Here is a 22484-nt window from a genome sequence, read left to right as displayed (position 1 = left end):
GGTTTCTGTTATTTCTGGGAATTTGTATACATGTTTGGATGCTAAAATGGAAAATTTCTGAAGTGTGCATTTCAGAAACAACTTCAATGTGTTTTCAGTATACTACTATTTTAATAGCTTTTAAAGTATAATTCACACACTGTAACATTCACCTATTTTAGGTGCACAACTCAGTGATTTTTTTTAGTGAATATGCAGAGTTCTGCAGCCATCACCAAAATCCAATTTTAGAACATTTCTATCACCTCAAAAACCTCTAGTGCTTGATTGCAGTCACTTCTTTCTCTTATCCCTGTCTTCATCGCTTTCCGTGTCTAAAAATTTGCCTTTTCTGGGCATTTAATGTAAATAGGATCATGTATTATGAAGTCTGTTGTGACTGGCTTCTTTGACTTAGCATGATTTTACAGTCCATCCATGCCATAGCATGTATCAACAGTTCATTGCTTTTATTGCTGAATCGCGTTCCATCATTATGCTTTTTTACATTTATTGTTACTATTTCTGTTATTTCAGAACGATAGAATTGGTGAGTGGAATTACAGATTACACTATTATTCAGTAGAGCTTTCTGTGCTGATGGAAACGTTCTATGTCTGCACTGTCCAATGTAGTAACCACTAGCCACGTGTGTTGAGCACTTGAAACGGGCAATGCGGTAAAATGTAAGAGCCAGAAGGATGTAAAGGAGGTTAAGTTTGCCTAGCAGTTTCCTTATCAAACTACGCATGCCTTCAGTCCCCAGAGCACAATGGACTAGGAGCTGGTTGCCTGGGGTCTTGGGCCATGCAAGTAGTGTCTTTTCGGGCATGATGAAAGAGTTGGCAAATGCTGACTAGAGGCCCCTTCTCTATCCTCCCTCACTGCCGGAGGCACTGACTGGTTGGGATTGGCATTGCCTGCTTGTTTGTACTCTTCCTCAGTCAGACTGGAAACTTCTTAAAGCAGGTCTTTCTTATTCTTTTTTATTATTTTTGCCATAGGGTCTTGCACAGTGTCACTCACGTAGGGGCAGCTGGTAAATACCTGTTGATAAACGAATTATTTTTGTCTGTAATCATGGGTGTCATTATCGTTCAACTTTAGCACTAAGAAGAGTTTTTTCTTTAACGTTCGTGTAGGTGTGACTTCCTCGGCCTCCCACCACTACCACCACACACACCTTTTAAATAAAGACTTTTATTCTTAATTTTCGGGAGAACAGAACTATTTTGTGAAAGTCATAGGATGTGTGTACTTGATAAACATCACCATTAACTGTGTTTGGTCAAGACTATACTTCATACCCAGAATTTAAAAGAGAAAGGGAAGCCTCTGTGTACTCCAGTCCTCAGCTCTGGCAGCTGCCCACCTGGACAAAGGCACAGGATGATGATGCTGCTGGCTTCGGTGCTGGGGAGCGGCCCCCGGGCGGGCCTCTGCTCTGGCCCCTCCTGGGGCCCGCACTCTCGCTCCGGGCCCGCTCCACCTCGGCTGCTGACACGCACCACGAGGAGATGGCGCAGGGACATGCAGGAACACGGCAAGGCTGCCACCTCCTTCTGCAACCAGTCAGCCCTCAACGTGGCAGCTGAGGAGCCGTGCCAGCCGTGATGCTCTGTACTAGCTTCTCAGTCTTCTTCTCTAGACTCTGAACTCATTGTGGACAGAACCCTATCTTATTGTTGTGTTTATACCCAGTGCTTACTTACAAATGCCTTATATGCTGATGTACATGGAATGATCTGTCTGAAATGATAGAGTATGGAGTAGGGAGCTAGAATGAGTCTTGGTTTTTAATGGTTATTAATAACATACCTAACTTTTTAATCTAAAGATGTTGTGAAGTGTTATTTGAAGAGAGATGTGAAGAGTTAACATTTGCAGTTCCATGGTTTTTTGTTTTGTTTTTTTTAAATACCTGCACATTCAAAACCTTTCTTAGAGTCAGAGAGGTTAAGTAACTTGGTCAAGATTACCAGTAAGTGTCAGAGCTTGGAATAAACCTGTGTCTGAGTTGGAAGAGCTCCTTTTAACTACTGTGCCTTGCAGGTTTTCCAAATTATAGCACTAAATTGTTGACCAAGGCTGAAACTGAGTATATTTGGAATCTTCATGGCTCACTATTTATCTCAGAATTTTTCTTTGGCATTCACGTTACATTTGATTATTGACAGATAGAACCTTAGTTTTGTGGTATTAGGGGTAATGTGCCTTATATAATAATACAATGTTTTAAACCTTGCTGTGGTTCCTGGGGAAAGTTCATCACACAATAGGTGCTTTTCTCTGTTTCTTTACATTTTGTCTCTCAGGATTCTCATACAGCTAATATATATGTCTATGTTTTATGTACATTTAATTAAAACAAGATAAAAAGGAAACAGGATACCTAAATTTTTAAATGTCAGAAACATGCTACAAATCAGATGTTAGAACTGAAAGAAACATAAAGGACAGTTTGATGTATATCTTATGAGGAAATGAGGAGTTGTGATGTTATTGCAATTTTTTTCTGAAGTGTTTTAATCTCAAACTCATTATGTATGAAGCACTAGCTGGAGTCCTGGGGAATGAGGTAGAATATAAAACACTTAAGCTATGTCCTGTTCCTATTGTGAAGAAGCTCATAGTTTGGTAAATAGAGGAAAACCAATTTTTAAAAAAATAGTTAATAGCAGTTAACATTTCATAATTAATTTATGATTCATTTCAAATTAATAACAATTACTATAGGAATTCAGGAATAGGAACAAAATCATCTAGGTTGATCTATGGCTGAAGTAGAATTTGTGAATGGTTCTCAAAAGGTGTTTGGAATTTGAAATAGGCAAGCACAAGTGATAAAACATTATTTTATTGTTTTCCTATGGCCAGAATTTCTTTTCTAGGTGAGTAAAAGAAGTATTTAATTGCTAGGTTGCCTGGTTCAATTGTGTTTTCCATGGTTACAGCAGAAACATATTAGGGTGTGATTCCTTTCCTTTTGAAATATAATCTATCTTAACTACCGTAAAATATCTGTCATATAAAGAAGTAATGTGAGATTGTATAATCTGGTACTGTAGCATTCTCTGTAAAACAGACAAGGTTCCTTTTTGGGTCAGATTCCTGCTTACCTCACCAGCCTAATCTCTCATCACTTCTCTCAGGTAGTATTAGCCAGATCCTCCGAAGTTTCTTGTTTTCTTTGCTTTGAGGGCTTTGGGTATTTGTGCCTTCTGCCTGGGTCACTTGCCCCTTTACTTCATTGTCTCCTCATCTTTTCAGGCTTATACTAGATGTCTTTTTTTTTTTTTTTTTTAGGAAGCCCTCTCTCACTTCCAAAAGCAGAATTAGATGCCCCTCCTGAATGTTCCCATAGCATCCTGACTTCACATAATCTCACTGTTATTTCCAAATAATTTGTCACGAGATAGTAAGGAAGCTTCTGGAGGTCAGAAATCTTAACCATTTTTTTCCTCACACTGCTATCGCCTCAGTGCTCTAGTACATTTTCAATAAATATTGGTTGAGTAGGAAAATCTCTTTGGGGTTAGACCAAGCATGTTTCAGGTGTTCAGTAAGTATCTAACATAAGTTTATTTTATTAAAATAGTTTGTATTGGTGGTTCTGGACTATTTTAGCTGAGATATAGTGTAACCATCTATATGAAAATCTTGGTATACAATGAAGAGTTTCAATACAGTGAACTTTTAGAGCATATTTGTTATTTCATTGTTTTAGATTTTCCTTCATGTTCTTTTATTGAGTGTGCCTGTTCATATTGCTGTACCAGCTATTTTTGGTGTGTTTGTGAGGGGGTGTATTTGTATGTTTCACATTTTTATATCTCTTACTTTTTATTCTGTTTCTGTTTTAGGTCTGTCTCTTATAAGCAGTGTTTACCTAGATGTTATTTCTTTATTCATTTTGATAATCTCTTACTTTTAGTAGGTGGTTTTAACCCATTTATGTTAATTGAAATTACTGATATGTTTGGACTTATTTCTACCATTTTTGTGTTTTCTCTTTTTATCCTTTTCTTTTTTCTTTTCATGCATCTGCCTTCAATTGGATAATAGTTTTTATTATTTTCTGTATCTCCTGCTTTTTTGAATGCTGTAGGTTGTGTTTCCATTTTTATATATTTTGGTAGACACCATTAAGTTTTTAGGATACATATTTAATTACCTCTTGGCAGTGGAGTCTAGAATTATCCAGTATTTTTTCCTCCTATCTATATCAAAATTCTTAGCATGTTTTATCACCTAAAAATATTCCTATCCATCTTATTTTTTTAGTGTTTGAATTGTAAACTTTTTTAACTCCTCAGAAATTACCTTTTAAATGATTGATAGTTAACACTTTATCAATTTCTGTGGTAACTTGTTTTGTGTAGCCCAAGGATCCCCTCTGTGTCTACTTTTCTTTTTGAAAAACTGTGTTTTGTAATAGCTCATCAATAAGTGGTAAACTTTCTTAGCCTTTGTATGTCTAAAGAATACTTTTCCTTCATTCTTAAATGATGGTTTGGCTGCATATAAAATTCTAGACAGTTATTTTTCCTCAGCTTTTTGAAGATATTACTCCGTTGTCTTCTGACCTCTATTGCAGCTGCTGAGAAGTGTGCTCTCAGTCTGTCATTCCATTGAGGTAATCTATTTCTTTTTCCCTCTGATAGCTTTTAAGATTGTGTTTCTATTGTTGAAAGTATATAATTTCTATACAGTGTATCTATAATGTGGAGTCATGTTTTATACAGTCTGATACTCTTTTTTTCTGTTTAACTCTTTTTATCAAGGTATTACCTGCACAAAGTGTAAGCTTAATTAATTTTTACGTACACATTTATCCAGGTTACCAGCATCTAGTCAAGATGCATAATATTCCCAGCAAGTTCCAAGGCTCCCTGTGCCCCTCCTAGGCAATACACTGTAGGTAACCACACTCTAAACTCGTTCAGTAGTCTTTGAAGGTATATATCTGAAGGTATATATCTCTTTTCAGTTCTGGGAAGTTTTCAGCAATTATTCTCTTCAAGTATTGCTTCTCCACTATTCTCTCCCATCTCGTCCCTTGGAATGCCACTGGACAAACATTGCAGCCTCAATTTATGTCCCTTAACTGCTCTTTCCTAAACTTATCTTTTTGTCTGCCCACATTAAGTTCCAGGTAGTTCATTGAAGCTATCTTTAATTTACTAAGTCATTCTTTCACTATGTCGACTGTAGAGTATATCTCATTGATTGTTTCTTTTTATTTCATTCACTGTATTTTTCATTTCTAAGATTTCTAATTAGTTTTTTTTTCCTTTTCAACCTGATAGTGTTTTATTTCTGTACTTTTTTTTTTATCTCCTGTTCTTGTGATGGATCATATACCTTCATTTCTATTTCTGAACATCCTTAAGATACTTATTTTAAAATCTTTGGTGGATTGCACTAAATGGATTGCATCTGAAATGAATTTCTGTGCCAATTACTGATTTTTGTGGTTTTCTTTCTTAGCATTAAATTTCTTCATATTTTGGAACTTTGTTCTGTAATTTACTTTTGAGTGAAATGTTTTTGTTTTAGTTTCGATGTCTTCCCACCTGTCCCCTGAGTCTCCCTTTTCCTACCCCTTAATCTAGGGATTTTGCTATTAGTATTTGGGCTATTGGCAGGGGCAGTAATGGAACCAGAGGGTGGCTTGGCTCTGTTCCTGGTATTGAGGTAGTGTTTTTGTTCCCTACCTTCTCACACGCACATTTCTGATTTAAAGCCATAGTTCTAGTCAAAGGTTTGATTGCTTGTTTTATCAGCCTGCTGTTATGGGTAGAGGAACCCTGATCCAGCCCTAGCTTTAAGGGGAGAATCAGTTTGAGTCCCCTGCTTCAGCGGGCCACTTTTAGTTCACCTTGCTCCATAGGAAACCACTGTACTTCACCCTTCCTCCCCACCACCTGCTTTTAGATCCAGAAACCAGCAAGTCAGGTCATGCTCAGGATTTTTGAATATCCGTACTGTTTACACTGTTGCAAAGAAATGTTTCTTATTTGACCTTACCCTGTGACTTTCATTTTCTCTCTTTATGCTTAATATGTTTTTATTCATTTTATGCTCTGTGGTGCTGACAGGGTTTCTGAACTCACCTGCAGTGTTAACCCATAGGTGCTATTAATTGTAAAACTGTTTTCTTAAGGAATAATAGTCAAGTAAAAAGGAAGGAATGTGGGATCTGGAACTGATTTGTTTGGAGGAAGATCTGCATCCCTTGCTGTTCTCTATAAATGTGATTTCATTTTTAATGTTTGCTCAATAATCTCTATAATCACTTTTTTATTAAAACAGATATAATTTATGTCTTTTATAGAGCTTTTGGAAAATGCAACAAGGATACATATATACACACACAGAAACACACACACAATATGAGAATTACTTGTAATTCCGCAGCCCAGAAATAGCTATTGAGTGTTTTGGTATTTATTATCCAGTTTTACACACTTTACACACACCAACTAACATAGCTAATATGCATATTTAAAACAACAAAACAAACCCAGTCTTGTTTTGTAGGTGAAGCTGTGAGTGCTGGAGATGCCTTATGTGAAATAGAGACTGACAAGGCTGTGGTTACCTTAGATGCAAGTGATGATGGCATCTTGGCCAAAATAGTGGTAAGTTTTTATTTTGATTGTCTTCAACAGGATGAAGATTTCTTAAATGTAAAGTTCCTTGAAATTGTTACTGTTTATTTTTACCTCTTTGTTTATAATGCTGTAACATACCTACACAATACATTTTAAATTCAGATGTTTAAAATATTTTAATGTTAAGGTCTAATAGTAGCCAATGATGATCAAACAACATAGAACTATTTCAGCCACAGCAAAGATTCTCAGTGTTTTGGGTTCCCTAGTGGAAAATGAGAAGCATTCTGGCCTGAGGGATGAGAGATATTTGAGGTGGAATTTGAAGGCAAAGAAAGTAATCGGTTAAAGCTTAGAACTAGCAATTTCCAAGTTTGTAGTTGGTAAAACTTTTAAAAAGGAATGTTTTACTGTGATGTCATGAAAACAAGAAATCCTATCTTCATCTGTCCCCAGGACTCCCAGGCCTGGAAAGTGTATAAAATGACTGTGTACTCAGCTCCTTTCTCTAGACAAGACTATTTGAAGTCGTCCTGTGCAGAGTCTTGCCTTTGGGTTTCATAGCCTCACTCAGTGTCCTGGTCTACTTCTTACTCATTCTTACAGTTTTATTCATCCTTTAGATTTTTATAATTATTTAAGAATATAATTACATAAAAAGATATGTGTAAGGAATATTTCACTTAGTTGAATGTAGTTGACAATCATCTTTTTATTTATTTTATTTATTTATTTTTTTGGCTGCATTCATCTTTGTTGCTGCATGGGCTTTTCTTTTGTTGCGGTGCGCGGGCTTCTCATTGCATCGGCTTCTCTTGTTGCAGAGCACAGGCTCTAGGTGCACGGGCTTCAGCAGTTTTAGCACGCAGGCTCAGTAGTTGTGGCACATGGGCCCTAGAGTGCACGAGCGTCAGTTGTAGTGCGTGGGCTCAGTAGTTATGGCTTACGGGTTCAAGCTCGAGGGCTCAGTAGTTGTGGTGCTCGGGCTTAGTTGCTCCATGGCTTGTGGGATCTTCCCGGACCAGGGATCAAACCAGCGCAGCCTACATTGGCAGGCGGATGGATTCTCAACCATGGCGCCACCAGGGATCTCAACAGTCTTATCTTTTGATAGCACGTTTTCTATTCCATGTGCAAAAGATAATATATGCTTGTGGGTCTAGCAAAACCAAAGTGATTTTGTTTTAGATCCAAATTTTAATATTGTAGTAATTTTGAAAACTCTTCTCTGAAAAATCTTTGCTTTATAACTAATTAAAAGTATGAGACTGTAACTTGGATACTTTAGTGGTATTATTACAAACTGAAGTTAGTACAACCCTTCAACCAAAATGTGTAGCAATATGAGAGGTTACTTAATTAGCAGAAGGAAATATGGACTATCATGTAGCCATTAAAAAATTGTTTCTAGGAAAAAAATATAATTTCTTTATAAGTTAACAAAAATTCAAAAAATTTTTGGAAAAATGCTTTTACTGTTGTGTATGGACAGTGATTACAATTTTGTAGAACTTTAAAAACATAAACATAGAAAAGATTAGAATGATGTGTTATAAAGATTTGAGTGTCTGGGCAATGGAACTACGTGATTCTCCTGCTTGGTTTTTTCTGTTTTTCTCTACTCTAAATTTTCTATAGTAAGCATGTTATTTTTATAATGGAGTATTAGAATTTATGTGAAAAGTAAATAAAAGAAGATGTTTGAAGCCTGTTTAAGGTTACACAGTATACTCACTGATGGAGCATGTTTGTTTCTTAACTTCTAGGACATTTACTAGATAGCATGGTGTAGCAGCTAAGATTGTAGGCTCTAGAGTCACACTGCTGCCTGATTCTTACAGCTAGTAAGTTCTGCGGGTTATTAGTTTCGTCATGATTGGCAAATTCTTTAACCTTCCTAATGACGTGGAGGTAACTATAATGCCTAGGCCATGGGGTAGTCATAGAGATTAAGTGAGATAATGCATATACATACACTCATCACAAGACCTATCAGCCACCAAGTGTCAATAAACATCACTGTTCCCATTATTATTGCAGTCATTCATTCAGTCTTGGTGACCATAAGCCCCCATTTCAGTCTGTATCTTTGTCTAATAATTTGTGTTGGTTGTGGCTAGACACTCAGCATCCACTCACGCCTCTGTAGTTTGATTTGTACAGATAAGCTGTGCATCTGTTAGTAGTCCTTTGTTGATGGGTTTAATTCTGAGGCATCAGCTCACCTGTGCTTTGACCATGGATATAAAGCCTTCCTTTGTATATTCTGTCCGAAGGCCATACTTTGGGATGTCATACTCACTATTTTATTTTTTACATTCTAATTTGTCAAACTTCCTTTGTTTGCCATCTTTGAATATTAATAGCCACGTTAAAACACATTGTTGACAATACTTCCTAGAAGAAAATATGAATGGAAGGCTAAAATTTCTATACCTTTATAACTAAGAAAAAATAAATATTCGTACCAAAAATAGTTTCTTTCACTAATTTATGCAGCATTTTGAAGGAAAAAGGTTGTTTGAATTACCGTATGTAATAAACCCAGCTATATTTTATTGTGTGTGCTTTTGGCAAGCTGTGTTTTTGGCCCTAGTTCTGGATTATTTGGCTATGAAAGTCTTCCAGAATTGATAGCATTTCCCAGTCAGGTGCTTTACTAATTCACTTCAGATTACTAATGATGTCATAGGTCAGTAGTGCCTATTCATCTGGCCCCAAAAGCTCTGAAAAGGTGTGTGGGAGGTATGATTGATAGCAGCTTTAGTGGCACAAATAGCTATTTCTTTGCCAAAGACTATATGTATGTAGTTTAGGGCTTTGTAGCTTTATTATTATTTCACATGCATTTTGGATAATAAGAATGGGAGTCTATTCATGTCACAATGTGTACAATTTTATGGGGAAGAATGGAGAAAAAAATTAAGGTGGTATTAGTGATGGGGTTTTGTGTATTGGGGTGTTTTTGTTTGTTTTCTAGCCTTTCACTCCACTCCATTCTCAACCTCCCCACTGACAGGTTACACCCTTGCCCTTCATTGTGGAATAATTCTTATATTAGCACACATAATAAAATGATTTTTGTAGGAATACTTATGAGAGATTTTTACTTTTAGAATCAAGGAGCTGGATAATTGAACTTATTAAAAGGCAAGTGATGATATAAAACTCTGGTTTTTAGTTTGCCCTAATCTTTTTGAGAGATTAAGAATTATAACCTATTTTTGCTCTTCGTAGGGATTTATTTCCATAGGCTTGGAGAGGTTTTTATGTTCTCCCCTCTCCAATTTTATTCTTTTTTGTACTCGCTTATTATTTTTACATCTGAATTCCATTTTAAATATCAAATAATATTAATTATTACATCTCAATTACAGCCAGAAAAAAAAAGCTTAGAAGCTCTCAATAATATTAATGAAGAATAATTGCTGTCAGTGTAGATAATTTTATGATTTATTTCCAATTAAGTTAATGGGAGACTTGTTAAATTCTCATTTAATCACTAGTAAGTTGTCATGCAGAAACCTTAAATCATTACACATGTCAGTTCATAAGTTTAGTCTTAAATTTATTCAGCAAATTGGATAGCAGATGTTTTAAGTGGTAAAGTAATGAAATAGAATATTAGGACGACATTTTTGTAGAGTTTATTAGGGATTGTCTAGTTTGGTTTGAAACATACTTAGGGTTACTATATAATTTGTCATACAAGTCAGGATACTTTTGAGGGTGAAGAGGGGATAGGATGTTAGGATTATTTAAACTTATATAATTAAAGAAATTTTAGTTTATTGACAGTGCAGTCATTGATAGATTTTTATTTTTAATTTTTTTTTGTTTGTTTTGTTTTGGCACACAGGCTTAGTTGCTCCGCAGCATGTGGGATCTTCCTGGAGCAGGGATCGAACCCAGGTCCTCTGTATTGACAGGCAGATTCTTAACCACTGCGCCACCTGGGAAGCCCTAGATTTTTATTTTATTGGTAGGCCATTACTCTTCAAAACAATTTTCAAAAATAGAATTCTTTCTGAAACATAACATCCATGGATATTAAAAGAGGTTTTTTTAAAAAAAACCTCTTATTATCTGAATATTACAAAAACAACAGATCATAATTATTTTGGATATTCCTCTAAGTCAGTTAATTTCTTGATTGTATCTCACTCTAATACTGTGTCACTGGTGTTTTCTAAAGAATGGATTTTTTTCAATATGGTTTTATTTTATTGTTAGATTTCCTCCTCCCCTCCCTTATTTTTTATTAAATTGCCTGCAGTCTCCTTCAAAGTTGCTTTTTGTAGTTTGAAAGTTAATGGTTGAAATTTGAAGTTGTGAGACCTTCAGTTGATTCTTCTCTGTAGACTATAATATTTTTTTTTTTTACTTTTTTTTTTTTTTTTTTTTTTGGGGGGTACACCAGGTTCAATCATCTGTTTTTATACACATATCCCCATATTCCCTCCCTTCCTTGACTCCCCCCCCTCGAGTCCCCCCCACCCTCCCCGCCCCAGTCCTCTAAGGCATCTTCCATCCTCGAGTTGGACTCCCTTTGTTATACAACAACTTCCCACTGACTATTTTACAGTTGGTAGTATATATATGTCTGTGCTACTCTCTCGCTTCGTCTCAGTTTCCCCTTCACCCCCCGCCCCCTCCCATACCTCGAGTTCTCCAGTCCATTCTCTGTATCTGCATCCTTGTTCTTGTCACTGAGTTCATCAGTACCATTTTTAGATTCCGTATATGTGAGTTAGCATACAATATTTGTCCTTCTCTTTCTGACTTACGTCACTCTGTATGACAGATTGTAGTTCTATCCACCTCATTACATATAGCTCCATCTCATCCCTTTTTATAGCTGAGTAATATTCCATTGTATATATATATGCCACATCTTCTGTATCCATTCATTTGTTGATGGGCATTTAGGTTGCTTCCATGTCCTGGCTGTTGTAAATAGTGCTGCAATAAACATTATGGTACACGTTTCTTTTGGGATTATGGTTTTCTTTGTGTATATGCCCAGGAGTGGGATTACTGGATCACATGGTAGTTCTATTTGTAGTTTTTTAAGGAACCTCCAAATTGTTTTCCATAGTGGCTGTACCAACTTACAGTCCCACCAACAGTGCAGGAGAGTTCTCTTTTCTCCACACCCTCTCCAACATTTGTGGTTTCCAGACTTTGTGATGATGGCCATTCTGATTGGTGTGAGGTGATACCTCATTGTAGCTTTAACTTGCATTTCTCTGATGATTAGTGATGTTGAGCATCTTTTCATGTGTTTGTTGGCCATCTGTGTGTCTTCTTTGGAGAAGTGTCTATTTAGGTCTTCTGCCCATGTGTGGATTGGGTTATTTGCTTTTTTGGTATTAAGCTTCATGAGCTGCTTGTATATTTTGGAGGTTAATCCTTTGTCTGATGTTTCATAGGCAATTATTTTTTCCCATTCTGAGGGTTGCCTTTTAGTCTTGTTTATGGTTTCTCTTGCTGTGCAAAAGCTTTGAAGTTTCATGAGGTCCCATTTGTTTATTCTTGATTTTATTTCCCTGATTCTAGGAGGTGGGTCAAAAAGGATGTTGCTTTGATGTATGTCATAGAGTGTTCTGCCTATGTTTTCCTCTAGGAGTTTTATAGTGTCTGGCCTTACATGTAGGTCTTTAATCCATTTGGAGTTTATTTTTGTGTATGGTGTTAGGAAGTGTTCTAATTTCATTCTTTTACATGTAGCTGTCCAATGTTCCTAGCACCACTTATTGAAGAGGCTGTCTTTTTTCCATTGTATGCTCGTGCCTCCTTTGTCAAAGATAAGGTGCCCATATGTGTTTGGGCTTACTTCTGAGTTCTCTATTCTATTCCATTGATCTTCCTTTCTATCTTTGTGCCAGTACCATACTGTCTTGATCACTATGGCCTTGTAGTATAGTTTGAAGTCAGGAAGCCTGATTCCACCAACTCCATTTTTCCTTCTCAAGATTGCTTTGGCTATTCGGGGTCTTTTGCGTTTCCATACAAATCGTAAGATTTCTTGCTCTAGTTCTGTGAAAAATGCCATTGGTAATTTGATCGGGATTGCATTGGATCTGTAAATTGCTTTGGGTAGTACAGTCATTTTCACGATGTTGATTCTTCCAATCCAGGAACATGGTATGTCTCTCCATCTGTTTGTGTCGTCTTTGATTTCTTTCATCAATGTCTTAAAGTTTTCTGCATACAGATCTTTTGCCTCCTTAGGCAGGTTTATTCCTAGGTATTTTATTCTTTTGGTTGCAATGGTGAATGGGAGAGTTTCCTTAATTTCTCTTTCTGCTCTTCCGTTGTTAGTGTATAGGAATGCAAGAGATTTCTGTGCATTAATTTTGTATCCTGCTACTTTACTAAACTCATCAATGAGTGCTAGCAGTTTTCTGGTAGAGTCTTTAGGGTTTTCTATGTATAATATCATGTCATCTGCAAAGAGTGACAATTTTACTTCTTCTTTTCCAATGTGGATTCCTTTTATTTCTTTTTCTTCTCTGATTGCTGTGGCTAAAACTTCCAAAACTATGTTGAATAATAATGGTGAGAGTGGACACCCTTGTCTTGTTCCTGTTCTTAGAGGGAATGCTTCCAGTTTTTCCCCATTGAGAACGATGTTGGCTTTTGGTTTTTCATATATGGCTTTTATTATGTTGAGGTAATTTCCTTCTATGCCCATTTTCTGGAGAGCTTTTATCATAAATGGATATTGAACTTTGTCAAAAGCTTTTTCTGCATCTATTGAAATGATCATATGGTTTTTATCCTTCAATTTGTTGTTATGATGTATCCCGTTGATTGATTTGCGTATATTGAAGAATCCTTGCATCCCAGGGATAAACCCCACTTGATCATGGTGGATGATTTTTTTAATGTGCTGTTGCAGTCTGTTAGCTAGTCTTTTGTTGAGGATTTTTGCATCTACATTCATCAGTGATATTGGTCTGTAGTTTTCTTTTTTTGTGACATCTTTGCCTGGTTTTGGTATCAGGGTGATGATAGCCTTGTAGAATGAGTTTGGGAGTACTCTGCCTTTTGCAATATTTTGGAAGAGTTTGAGAAGGATAGGTGTTAACTCTTCTCGAAATGTTTGATAGAATTCGCCCGTGAACCCATCTGGTCCTGGGCTTTTGTGTGTTGGGAGATTTTTAATCACTGCCTCCATTTCCGTACTTGTGATTGGTCTGTTCACATGTTCTATTTCTTCCTGGTTCAGTCTTGGAAGATTGTATTTTTCTAAGAATGTATCCATTTCTTCCAGGTTATCCAATTGATTGGCATATAGTTGCTTGTAGTAGTCTCTCATGATGTTTTGTATTTCTGAGGTGTCCGTTGTGACTTCTCCTTTTTCATTTCTAATTCTGTTGATTTGCATCTTCTCCCTTTTTTTCTTGATGAGTCTGGCTAATGGTTTATCAATTTTGTTAATCTTCTCAAAGAACCAGCTTTGAGTTTTATTTATTTTTCTTATGGTTTCTTTCCTTTCTTTTTCATTTATTTCTGCTCTGATCTTTATGATTTCTTTCCTTCTGCTCCCTTTGGGGTTTCTTTGTTCTTCTTTCTCTAGTTGTTTTAGGTGTAAGGTTAGGTTGTTTATTCGATCATTTTCTTGTTTCTTAAGGTAGGACTGTATTGCTATAAACTTCTCTCTTAGAACTGCTTTTGCTGCATCCCATAGGTTTTGGGTTGTTGTGTTTTCGTTGTCATTTGTTTCTAGATATTTTTTGATTTCCTCTTTGATTTCTGTAGTGATTCCTTGGTTGTTTAAGAGTGAATTGTTTAGCCTCCATGTGTTTGTATTTTTTGCAGTTTTTTTCCTGTAATTGATATCTAGTCTCATGGCGTTGTGGTCAGAGAAGATGCTTGATATGATTTCAATTTTCTTGAATTTGCTGAGGTTTGATTTGTGACCCAAGATGTGATCTATCCTGGAAAATGTTCCGTGTGCACTTGAGAAGAAAGTGTAGTCTGTCGTTTTTGGATGGAATGTCCTATAAATATCAATGAAGTCGAGATGGTCTAATGTGTCATTTAAAGCTTGTGTGTCTTTATTTATTTTCTGTTTGGATGATCTGTCCATTGATGTAAGTGGGGTGTTCAAGTCTCCCACTATTATTGTGTTCCTGTCGATGTCCCCTTTTATAGCTGTTAGCATTTGCCTTATGTATTGAGGTGCTCCTATATTGGGGGCATAGATATTTACCATTGTGATATGTTCTTCTTGAATGGATCCCTTGATCATTATGGAGTGCCCTTCCTTGTCTCTTTTAATCGTCTTCACTTTTAAGTCTAATTTGTCTGATATGAGTATTGCTACTCCAGCTTTCTTTTGACTGCCATTTGCATGGAATATCTTTTTCCATCCCCTTACTTTCAGTCTATATGTATCCCTTGGTCTGAAGTGGGTTTCTTGTAGGCAGCATATAGAAGGGTCTTGTTTTTGTACCCATTCAGCCAGTCTGTGTCTTTTGGTTGGAGCATTTAATCCATTTACATTTAAAGTGATTATTGACATATGTGTCCCAATTACCATTTTCTTAATTGTTTTGGGTTTGTATTTGTAGGTGTTTTCCTTTTCTTGTGTTTCCTACTTCGAGAAGTTCCTTTAGCACTTGTTGTAAGGCTGGTTTGGTGGTGCTGAATTCTCTTAACTTTTGCTGGTCTGGAAAGCTTTTGATTTCTCCCTCAAATCTGAATGAGATTCTTGCTGGGTAGAGTATTCTTGGCTGTAGGTTTCTCTCTTTCAGGACTTTCAGTATATCCTGCCATTCCCTTCTGGCCTGCAGAGTTTCTGTAGAAAGGTCAGCTGTTATCCTGATGGGTTTTCCCTTATATGTTATTTGTTGCTTTTCTCTTGCTGCTTTTAATATTTTTTCTTTGTGTTTAATTGTCGTTAGTTTGATTAATATGTGTCTTGGTGTATTTCTCCTTGGGTTTAGTCCGTATGGGACTCTCTGTGCTTCTTGGACTTGGTTAATTCTTTCCTTTCCCATGTTGGGGAAGTTTTCCACTATAACCTCTTCAAATATTTTCTCAGACCCTTTCTTGTTTTCTTCTTCTTCTGGGATGCCTATAATTCGAATGTTGGTACATTTAAGGTTATCACTGAGGTCTCTGAGACTGTCTTCTAGTCTTTTTATTCTTTTTTCTTTTTCCTGCTCTGTGGTGTTTATTTCCCCCATTCTATCTTCCAACTCACTTATTTGTTCTTCTGCCTCAGTCATTCTGCTGGTTATAGCATCTAGAGTATTTTTAATTTCAGTTATTTTGTTATCCATTGCTGTTTGTTTTTCTGAGTTCTTATGAACTGTTTCTTGTACTTTCTCTATTTTGTTATTGAGATTTTGTATCATTTTCACTATCATTACTCTAAATTCTTTTTCAGGCATTTTTCCTATTTCCTCCTCATTTATTTGGTCTTGTGGGTTTTTTTCCTGCTCCTTTGCCTGCGTGGTGTTTCTTTGTTTCCTCATGGTTGTCCAAACTTTTGGGGTTGCTTGTCCTGGCGATAGAGGTGTTTATAGAAGACTGTCCAAGCCTCAGACTAATGTCCAAGTATTGGATTAAACGAATATTAAGTCTAGGAAACACATACATGTATAAGACACACAATTACTGAGTCTGTTAGGACATAAGGCTCTAGAAAGACCTGACAGAACCCTAGTGTGCTATCAGATATTCAAAGAGAAACCCAACAGAAATTGACAACTGAAACAGAACAAATCAGAGACAAAAGCAAAAGCAAACAAACAAACAAACAAATAACACCCTACACATACAAACATCAATCCGGGGAGATTTTGTAAGCTAGGATCAAATATAGAAAAGAGCTAGAGTACCACCAGAGAGAATGGAGATTCTCAGAATGTAATTAGACAACTGTACTAAGAACTAAGATAAAGACAAAAGCCTAATATTAAATACCAAGGCAGTGCGTTATCTGGAGAATAGAGCAAGGAGTCTGAGCAGACCGATCGTGTTGCTTATAAGTATGTTCAGATAAAATAAACTTAAAAAGGCTGGAAGAAAGGGGAACAGAAGAGCGTAATGTGGTTGGAAATATGCAAATAAAAAGAAAGGAATAGAAATGTATAAAAGATAGGGATGAAAGGAAAGTATGAGAGGTATATTGTCCGTACTACCAAAAACTTAGCTAGATATAGAAGTATATAAAAAGGCAAAAAAAAAAAAAAAAAGAATAAAAAATATCATTAAAAAATTATGTTATAAAACTTGTAGATCCCTTAAGGCTAAGATCGTATTTAATAAAGAAAAAAAAGAGAGAGAGAGAGAGAGAAAGAAAAAAAAAAAAATCCAGAACTGATCCCAGAATGGACCAGTTCAATAGGTATTGATACTACTATTTCTGTTTCCTTAGCGTCTCAGCTGTAAGTGTCCTTCTCCTTGCCTTGGGTTTTTTTGCATTATTCTGTGACCAGCAGAGGTTCCTTTATTGTTCATCTGTAAGCATCGGTGTGTGGGGAGGGAGAGGGTACAATAGTGGCTCCTTCTCCTGGGAGGGAGTGAGCAGTGGCGCACTGTTGTTTCAGTCAGGCTTGGAGGTGCCTGTTGCAGAGGGCGCTGGTGGCTCAGGCGTACACAGAAAGTCTTAGAGTTGGACCTCTCTCGGGGTTTTTTTCTTTTTGATGCTGTTGTTTTTTTGTTTTTTTTTTTTCTCTCGGCAGCCTCCCTGCTGCTGGTGTTGCAAGGGGTTTTAATCTAGCCCCGCCCGAGCGCCTGAGGGTGCTTGTTATCCCTGATCACCTTAGGTGGCCCAGGGGCGTCTCTCCACTGCCTGTTGCAGAGGTGCTGAAAGAGAGAGAGAGGCTTCGCGCGCGGCTCCTCCCCCACTGCCCGTGAGCCTGCAGCCTCCAGCCGCCATCATGGCCGGGCAGCTCTCAGGGACGGGCTCTCCTCTCCGCGGACCTCCTCCCTCCTGTCCTCTCTGTCCGTCACCCTACCAGCAACAATGTTTCTCCCCCTGAACCAGCTCTCCGGTTCCCACGCTCCCGCTCCTGGACCCTCCGTTCAGCCGCGGATCGATGTCTCGGTCCGGGAACGCTGAGCTGCGCTGGGGACCCTCCGTATGTTTCTCACTCCCTCCCGTCTGCCACAGCTCTGCCGCTTCCCCCTCTTTGAGCCCTCGTAGATGCCTCCCTACCGGCTATGTCGGGCTCCCCACAGCCCTTTCTGGTGTCCGAGGCCGTCTGCTGGTGTTCAGCTGGTTCTCTGTGGGAATGACTGCGTCCTTCCGTGCATTCCCAATGCATCTGTGGAGAGGGATTCACTCCACGTCTCTCTACTTCACCACCATCTTTTCTCCCCCTAGGCTATAATATTTTTAATGGAGAAAATACCCTCTTGAAGCTCAGAGCAAATTCTACTAAATGGGAGATATTCTCACTTCTAATTTTTTTTTATATTGAAATGGGTAAATGACATTGAAGTAGTAAATGAGTCTGTGTTCCCCATGAGTTAAAAGCTAAATCACTTATAATCTACTCTTCTTTTTTAAGCTTCTTTGTAAAAAGAGTAGTGCTGTCTTGAGGTGCTATATGATCATTCTGATCATGTGAATATCATTTACAGATTGGATGATGATCATATTGAATGTTGTCTCTAGTTTCACACTGCATTTGACTCCTGGCTCTCTAGCCCTGGGATCCTGAGCGAGTTATTTAAACTTTCTCTGCCTTGGTTTCCTTATCTACAACTGGGAATAATAATAGCACTTCATAAGGTTTTTAAGAGAATTAAATGAGTTAATACTGTGTTAGAGCAGTGCCTGGCACTTGAGTTGCAGAAAAACTGGTATTCAAAAGACTGGTATTGAAGGTATTCAAACTGGTATTCAGGGTAAACGGTGAATGTTTCTTCACCCCTCTGCATTTTAACTTGTCATTGATTTGTTTTCTGCTTCATTGTTTCTTATATGTCTTACTTTTAAACCAAAGTTCATTGTGCATATAAGTTAAATATATATATTAAAGAATTAAAACAGTTTAAAACTGTATAATGGTTCAAACTGTCATGGAAAATCTGTACTGTTTTCAAACCAAGTCAGTCAGTCATGTGACTCAGCTCATCCCATAACCATTGTGTGAGCTCCTTCAGTCTCACTTAGCTCTCAAACCGTTCTATTTTAAAGAAGAAAAATATTTAAATATTTTCTTAACTTATTATTTTTTGATGTCAGAATCAAAGCAGGCAGTATTTATCAGCACATTTAATGGATGAACCCCCTCGAACCATGTCTCTTGAAAAATACTGCTGTAGATATTTTCTGTCTTCAGCATCTCATATCCTTGAGTACACTGATGAGCTTGTCAGGGGTGCTGAATTTAGCACATTTGCAGATAACACATTTCAGCTTGTGGGGATGTCTCTGGTGAAGAGGACTCGTACCAGGGCTCTGGGCCTAGGGATGGAATTCAGACTTTATATGTATGTGTATACTGAGAAATAATTTGTCACAGGCCTTAATCACCTCAATGTCTCACATGTTGCTATTTACCTTCTAGTGCTGCCAGCCTCATGCTGGGCCTTTAGGTATGAATTTCCAACCCTTACCAATGGGGGACACTCCTCTGTAGTTCAGTCTTGATCCTTGTTGAGTATATTTTTTTGTTTTAAAAATAACTTGGAGGAAAACACTACCACAGTCATCATCATACCATCTTTCCCATTTATGTAACAGTTAGTAGATGTCTGGTACTAGTCTAAGTGTCATATATAACTCATTTATTTCTTATAATAACTCTGTGAAGTAGTTACTATTATTATTTCCATTTCACAGATGAAGAAACAGGCATGGTGAGATAAAGAAACCTCACCAAGGTCACATAACTACTAAGTAGCAGAGCCTGCACTGAAACCCAGGGAGCCTATAGAAAACTGGGAGGGAAGACTAATGGTTTAAATGACAGACTCCAGATCCAATATTTGAGCATTAATGAGCTGTTTTGGCAGAACTAAGTGTAAAAATCTTGCATTTAATATTAAGAAATCAGTGACACAAGAGTAGGGGAAGTCTTGATCAAGTAAGTCAAATGCCTGGGAGAAGACCTGCTCCTCCAAGGTGTCATAAAGCTCCAGATGCTGTAGTGGAGCAGAGCACATCCACAGTGCTAACTCAGGGAGAGCAGTAACAAAGGCTCATTTGGTTTCTCAACACAGTTTTGAAAAGAGCATAATTTATTCTTTTGTTGCTAAGTCTACACCAATTTTAAATATTTCCTGACCACAACATAAGCAGATGTCTACAGGAAACTAGCACATCTCTAAAACATCTCTTATCGCACTAAGGGAATAGAAAAAGAGAAGTGATCTTAAATTTGTATAGTGATTTTAATGACTTTGAATGGAACTATAATGGACATTATTGTCTTTTAATTTCTATTAATACATTCAAGTTGTGTGGTAGTATATCATTGTTCATTGTACTTGGGTTTCATGTTTCGTTATGTCATTTTTTAATGGAAAAAATATGAGTAGTTAAAAATAAAGTTTACTTGATATTTAAATATGGTAGAAATGGAAATGATATTAAATGCTCATTATTGCTCACTTGTGAAGGTGTCAATAAGTAGGGTATATACAGAATCATTTATATGAATGATTGTAGTAAATGAAACAAGGTGAGGTGTCAGTTTCAAATTCAATATAGTATCTGATTCAGCTTTTAGAAACCTATTGATATTTTTAAAATAAAACTTTTCTTTTTTTTAAAGAATGCTTTTTATTTGAGTGATGTTCTTTAAACTTGAATATTGATCCTATTTCTGGTTCAGTTTTGATAGTAATTGATGTCAAGTGTACTTCATATCACTTAATGCTGTTTTCTGTCAGTTTTTTTTAGAGAATCATTTTACTTTGTGATTTTGAGTTAGCAGTTCATAAGCAGGAAAGTAGACATTTTTAGAAGAAGGAAAAGTATGAACCTATTAATAATCTTAACTCATCTTTTTGACACAGTAAAGAAAGATGAGCAGTCCACAGGAGTAAAACTTGTTTAGTATGTGACAAACAACTAAACCAATTGTTCTTGGGTTGTTTAGCATTTTTCCTCAGCTGCAGTCCATTAAACATCCTTATTTAGCTTTATATACCCATTTCTTAGATATATTGTGCTTCATCAGAGCATTATTCTTGTTCTTCTCCATCAGTAATTAGTAAACTTAGAAAGCTTCCTAACTCTCAGAACTTATGCCTTATTATTTTAATAGTGTATATACTAATAAGCATGAAAATTAGTGTTACTTAGAAATGTCAAACCCATTCTGAGTTATGCTTTTACTTATAATTACTGTATTAGTGGACATCCTGCAGTCTATCATTCTATTAGTCATTAAACTGCATCTCTAATGAACCTTATTTAAAGTAGTTGAAAGGGAATAATAGAAAATTGTAAAGGAATGACATTTTCTTCCAGTACTGAACTTATATTAGCATCTGAAGATTCTCTTGGGATTTCTTTTAATAAGTAAATAAGAATCAACTCTTTTAAAATTAATGCTGCTGAAATGCTTAAAATATAGTTGAGTTTAAAAAAGTAATCTTTGATCTTATTTATGTTAATTGGCATTATCTATGAAAAAGTGATTCACTGAGATACCACCCTGTTTCTCATGTACTTAGAGAAAATTCATGAGGTTTTATTTTGTTTCTTAAATCTTGCAAATATACATACAGGGAAAAAATTAAATATAGAGAAATGTGGAAAGTACACATTAACATCATTAACAAGAGTAGTTAACCAATTCTATCTATACCAAGGGACGTTCTTTTCTTCCAGAGACAAAGTTTACTGAAAAGATTTTACTTTAATTTTCGGAATAACTTATTTGAAGGAGTTATGTGGTCTTGGAATTCCTAAGCCATTGAGGAAACTGTCTGGGAAAGACAAAGACAAATAGTTAAGATATGTAACTACAATCTCCTGTTTTGGATTTGTACTGAATGACATCAAAAGGAAGATGGTGATGGTAGCTCTTACATATTTGAAGCCTGTCGGAAAGAGGAGAGATTCTAGATTTTTTGTTTTTAATTTCAGGAGGTAGCATCAGTAACTGGGAGGAGGAAAGTGGTGAGGGAAGGGGTAAGTGAGGGAAGGTAGGCGAGGAACATGGTGAGTGGAAGGAGGAGGCAGGCTGGCTCGGATGTAGATTTTAGCTCATGTTAAGAGATATTTCTAACTGGTACAGAATTATCCAAGGAATAAACTACTTCATGGAGTCATGAGTCTTTCCATCTCTGCAATTATTTTCTTTTTAAAATATAGGTTACAGAAGGATCTAAAAATATACGGCTAGGTTCACTAATTGGTTTGCTAGTTGAAGAAGGAGAAGATTGGAAACATGTTGAAATTCCCAAAGATGTAGCTCCTCCATCACCAGCTTCAAAACCATCAGTGCCTTGCCCCTCACCAGAACCACAGATTTCTACCCCTGTCATAAAGGAACACACACCGGGAAAACTGCAGTGAGTATGTTCATTTGAATGATGTCAAGAAAAAAAAAAATGTTACAGCAACTTTTAGAGTATTTAATCATTATCCTATTTAAAAAAATCTTTGTACATTAAGTAGGAAGTTATTGATCTTCCCTTTTTTCTCTTAGGAAACTGAGGTTTAGGAATGATTATTTTACCATCATGGTTTATTCCACAGACAAATAGTATCGAATACCTACTATATTCCAGGTGCTATGGAGGCCCTGCACACCCTGTGGAGAACAAGGCAAATAGTCTGTTTCCACACTGAGCTTGAGTTAGGTTTTAGGATTCCAGAATGGAATTCAGTGTACCAAACTTCATGTTGTGTTCCCATTAGTGGAATCCCAATTACTGTAATGTGAATTCCAGTTTCAAATG

General features: G+C 36.7%; 1 protein-coding gene across 4 annotated transcripts in view; it reads left to right on the top strand.

The window, feature by feature from the left end:
* Nucleotides 1-22484, top strand: part of PDHX (pyruvate dehydrogenase complex component X) — an 84616-nt gene that overhangs the window by 27838 nt on the left and 34294 nt on the right. For all 4 annotated transcript variants that reach the window (XM_057750558.1, XM_057750559.1, XM_057750560.1 and 1 more), the window contains 2 exons: nt 6523-6623; nt 21895-22094. In XM_057750558.1, coding sequence (XP_057606541.1) covers nt 6523-6623; nt 21895-22094 — 301 coding nt within the window. The remainder of the gene's footprint in view (nt 1-6522; nt 6624-21894; nt 22095-22484) is intronic.

This window comes from Hippopotamus amphibius, chromosome 9 (assembly GCF_030028045.1).
Source record: "Hippopotamus amphibius kiboko isolate mHipAmp2 chromosome 9, mHipAmp2.hap2, whole genome shotgun sequence".
NCBI lineage: Eukaryota > Metazoa > Chordata > Mammalia > Artiodactyla > Hippopotamidae > Hippopotamus > Hippopotamus amphibius.
Note: the sequence above shows the minus strand (reverse complement) of the source record. Positions and strands in the feature narration are given on the sequence as shown.